Source organism: Alnus glutinosa, chromosome 3 (assembly GCF_958979055.1).
Source record: "Alnus glutinosa chromosome 3, dhAlnGlut1.1, whole genome shotgun sequence".
Taxonomy (NCBI): domain Eukaryota; kingdom Viridiplantae; phylum Streptophyta; class Magnoliopsida; order Fagales; family Betulaceae; genus Alnus; species Alnus glutinosa.
The window spans coordinates 36,179,658-36,184,363 of NC_084888.1; the positions used below are offsets into that span (position 1 = coordinate 36,179,658).

General features: G+C 37.3%; 1 protein-coding gene across 1 annotated transcript; it reads right to left on the bottom strand.

The window, feature by feature from the left end:
- Window positions 1-211: 211 nt before the first annotated feature.
- LOC133862889 (uncharacterized) lies at window positions 212-4,032 on the bottom strand. Its single transcript, XM_062298799.1, has 3 exons — window positions 3,547-4,032; window positions 3,019-3,387; window positions 212-1,152 (listed from the first exon to the last, which is right to left on the bottom strand). The coding sequence occupies exons 1-3, from the start codon at window positions 3,835-3,837 to the stop codon at window positions 532-534; spliced, it is 1,281 nt and encodes a 426-aa protein (XP_062154783.1). The 5' UTR covers window positions 3,838-4,032; the 3' UTR covers window positions 212-531.
- Between the last annotated feature and the right edge of the window lie 674 nt (window positions 4,033-4,706).

Genomic DNA, 4,706 nt, shown 5'->3' on the forward strand with positions numbered 1-4,706 from the left:
AGTTCTCCTCTTAATTAAGGTGTTTGGAATTATGTTCAATAAGTTGTATACGTACACTATTCTTTTTCTTCAATCAATTTCACAAAAAATAAATGTTAAATCATTTTACCAAAACCATAAAATAATTTTGATCAAGCAATTGAAAAGGATTCTAATTCACATATACATATATATATTTTTTGCTTTGCCCTCCCTAAAAATAAAAGAATAATTTGCAAGAACATATTAATTTCCTCATAATGAAGGTATTTCTAATATTATAGCTCTTACATTATGGACAGGAGATCATGAAAAAAAATCATAATCTTGATTTTTTGGAATCATAAACCATAGATGCAGTTGCTTGATCATACCACCATGTCTTGATGGTATGTGATCTCATGGTACACAAAGACCATGATGTTGAGACGTCTCAATGTCGCATGTTAAATCCTTAATAATAAACCTATACATAACAACTAAATTGCGCATGTATATCGATCATGCATGTGATGGTGTACGTACGTATTTACAAAATGGAAACGTACATATTCATGACTCTTCATGATCACTGTCAATGATGTCCGAGTCTTCGACATTGAGAGCAACTACCTTTGAGGAACTAATCCTAGAAGAAGCTGATCGAATCCTTAATGGTAGCCGCGTATTAGTCGTTACAACGCATACTTCTTCCTCTTTCTTTAGGTCAGCAGGAGGCAAGAAGCAATCTATGGACAATCCCTTTATGTTGAAATCGACTTCTTCGATGGTCCAAGCCTCTTCCATGCGGGTCCTAGAATGGCTTTCCGGGCTCTCGCCGAACCTAAACAGAGAAACCGAGGTCTTGCCGGCGTGTGCAATGTTGATGCCGTCGATGGTTCGGTAGTCTTGGATCAATGACTCCATGGTGGTCTCCCAATAGATGCTGTCATTTCCGGAGGCTTTGATTCTGAGGAGGTGGGAGTCTTCTAGTTGGACCAAGAGGCCTGTTCGTTGGCTGAAGTAGCCCCACACCGTGTGCCTTAATATTTCCACGTTGCTGCCGCTTCTTGCTCTTAGTGTTGAGGATTCAGCCTCAAGTTTTAGCATGAAACAGTCTTCACCGTTGATTGCCTTCTCGCCAATGCAGACAGAATTGGAGAATAAATTTGCTGTGGACATTGGATCAAGACCCTGTTGAGTGTCACACTAATATGAGTAATTTGTACAGAGAGAAGAACTGTATATATACAATTCTATGACCAAAAAAATAATAATAATAAAGAAAAGGATGGTGGGTATGAAAGCATGTAGGTGATCAGAGTGGTAGACCGTTGAAACTTGAACCGAAACTGGGCTAAATTGTAGGGTCTAACTGGCCTGTTATTGGAACAGCCTGTTGTTGCCTAAATGGGTCAAGACTAAAGCCGAACCATGAAGGTACTTAGATGCCAAGAGAGCCCATATTCTCAAATTTACTTGGTGGATGAGAGCCCATATCCTTAACAAAAAAAAAAAAAATTAATAAAATAACAAATAAGTTGCAGAACCCACTTGTTCTAGGTAACCGAAGATGCTGAATTCGTTTGTCTTAGTAAGTTGAGTTTTGCAACCACCTCTCTTAGATGGAAATTTGGGCACCCTAATAACATGAATTCTTAGGAATAATAATTTACGTTTGCGTATCGAATTTAGGTTGTATCAAGATATAGGTATAAGACTATATAAGTCAATCTTAACTTGACTCATTTTAATAAAACGAGTCTAATCGCTCAACTCTAACTCCTAATTTTGTGTTGGGTTTATTTCGATTTGCAGGTCGTATTAAAAATTATTAACTCTAAATGTCGTGTATCGTGTTCATATCATATCAATGTATGAGTGTAAAGTTATACAGATCGATCTTAATCTAACTCATTTAATTAAATAAATAAAACCTATTAAGAAGACTTTTAAAGGAATGAAAGACCAACTACCGTGGACTTTTGTTTCTCGTTTCTCATTTCGGCTTCTAAAGAAAAAACAATGTTGTTGGACATTTGATTTTTTGTCCTAATAAGTTAAACAATGATTAAGACTGTTGACTCTGAGGGATTAAAATTAAAATTGAGAACTTTTGTCTAAGAATACAACTCGAGGAAGATGCAAACTTATAATCTTTGGTGGGCTAGGCTCCACATTGAAGTGGGCCATAGAACGTGGAAAAGTTGATTAACTGGGGCGAACCAGGAACGTGAAGCTCGAACCCAAGAAAAAAAGAATATTGACAAAGTGTGAACATGGAATTGGTGGGAAAAGAAAGGGATTGAATTTTCCTACAAATTCATAGGAAATTTTATACTATTCATATATAAAAGTGATAAGTATTTTTTAAATATGTGAGAAGTCCATATTTTTTTATTAATGCTATTAAAATAGTATGTGAGAAGTACATTTTATTAAAATAAAATATATTTCTCACATGTCAAAAAATACATGTCAATCTTATACGTGAATTATATAAAAGTGACAAGTGTCTTTTAAACATGTAACAATCACATAATTTTTTTCATTAATGTTATTAAAATAATATGTGAGAAGTACATTTTATTAAAATAAAATATATTTCTTACATATCAAGAGACACATATTAATCTTATACCTGAGTTATATAAAATTTCTTACATATCGAAGTGAATGAATTTTTTTTTGTCCGGAAAATAAAAAAAAAAATAAAATAAAACAACATAGAACTCTCATGCCCTTGTCCTTCTCTTCGAGAAGTAAAAAAGGACTATTAAAGAAAGACTTTATCAGCTTTGACGCTAGGATACAGCTAAGACTAAGCCATGAGAGCCAATGAAAGCACTCGGACATGGGAATTCGTCTCAATGATTATTTACAGGTGTCAATTCGTGATTGTATCAAAAATGGTTAGCCCTACAATTAACTTCATGAATCAATTTCATCACAGCACGTTTTTCTTCAAAATTGTAATTAAAAATAAAATTAGTTTATTAAGTTGACATGTCATATGAGAGAGAGAGAGAGAGAGAGAGAGAGAGGGGTGGGTGGGGTTACCTGTAAGAAACGGCGAAGAGGCCTAGGTGGGCCACGGGAGGCGTGAGAGTGGTGCCAAGGGGTCTGCCTCCAAGCCACCTTGCCATCACTCCCGGCGCTAATCTTGCACCCGGAGACGACGAGCTCCAGGCACCAAAGCTCTGGCCTTTTCTGCCACAGTACAAACGCTCCCATCTCTCCACCCCCATGTCTCACGCTCTTCACCTTCACCACCTTACTGTTGTTCAAGCTCCCTTCTCCTGCGCAGAACTCGGAAGCCGCCATTCTCACCTTCCCCATCGCGTACATGCTGTCTATGGAACTTATAGCATTCTCTCCCCCTACTGCCGCTATGTACTGTTGCACTATATATTTCGCCATCGAAACGTCCTACATATATATCATAAGGCCACCCAGAAATAATTAAACCCCAATAAGTAGAACTCTATCTGTAACAACGTACATAGTTTAACGTAATGTATTCATAGAGAGACAGAGAAATGGAAAGGACTTGATTAAAGAACAAATGGGAGATCGAACTGCGCTTACAATAGGATGGTCTTTGATGTTGCGGTTGATGGGTTGGTGATCGCAGTGGATAGGAAGAGGGATTAATGGAGCTCCGACGACGCCAAGCAAGAGCTGGATCTCGGCGTTCCGGCTTCCAAAGACGGTTGCCAGGGAGTGCTGTGATTTTTCAGCGGTTGGCTTCATCCATGACTTCATGTTTTGCCATGACCTGTTGGTGCTCTTGTTGCAGAACATTTCTTCTGGGATTGGGACCTCCAGAACTGTATCGAGCCCATCTTCACGATCATAGTTGGGGCAGAGCTTCCTCATCGCAGTGTTAATTAGATTGGCAGAGAAAAGGTGATCGATGTGGGTTCTGCCACACTGATCGATGAATGCTAAAGAGAGAAGAGAGAGTCTTAGATTCAAAGGGATGAGGGAAGCTGGTGCAAATCACCAACCGACCATGGCCCCCTATGTAAACGTGGTACGCTTTGTCTATGTCGTGTTTGCACGCTCTCTCATTCTCTCTCTCTCTCTCTCTCTCTTTAGAAAATTAGTTTGCTCCTAACATATTAAATTGTCAAGGAGTACTGCTCATTAGATTTCATTAAAAAATTTAATGGCATATTAAATTAATTTTCCTAATTGAAAATAAGTTTCTCTCACCCCCACCCCCCCCCCCCCCCTCCCCAATTAACTTCCGTTATTTAATTGCAATAACGTTTTTCAATGATAATGACTATGATTGATTTAATTCTGTTAGAGACTTTTAATCTCTCACATTATCTTGTATTTTCCACCCTTAATCATGTGGGTGTCTCTAGTTTATTTATAAAAAATATGCTAAACATACACATGTCAGCATGTAGTTAAAAGATCGATGCTAAAAAAAAAAAATAAATAAATTATGACTTTGACTCCAGTTTCATGCTAACAAGTGTCAAGAAGTTTACCTACATTTGTTGTTGAAGTTCTTTCAAGTTCCTTAACAAATTCCAAGATTAGCGCTTGAATTGTGTAGACTTTTAACAATGGATTTAAATGGCTCAACTTACATATATATGTGCTATCAACATGTTATAATTAATCATACTTGACTCCACAAGGTTGTTAGAGAAGTTTCATTTTTCAACTCCTAGGCTCTACTTATGGTTAATTAGTCTTAATCCTATACTTTCAAGGAATTACGAAAATGT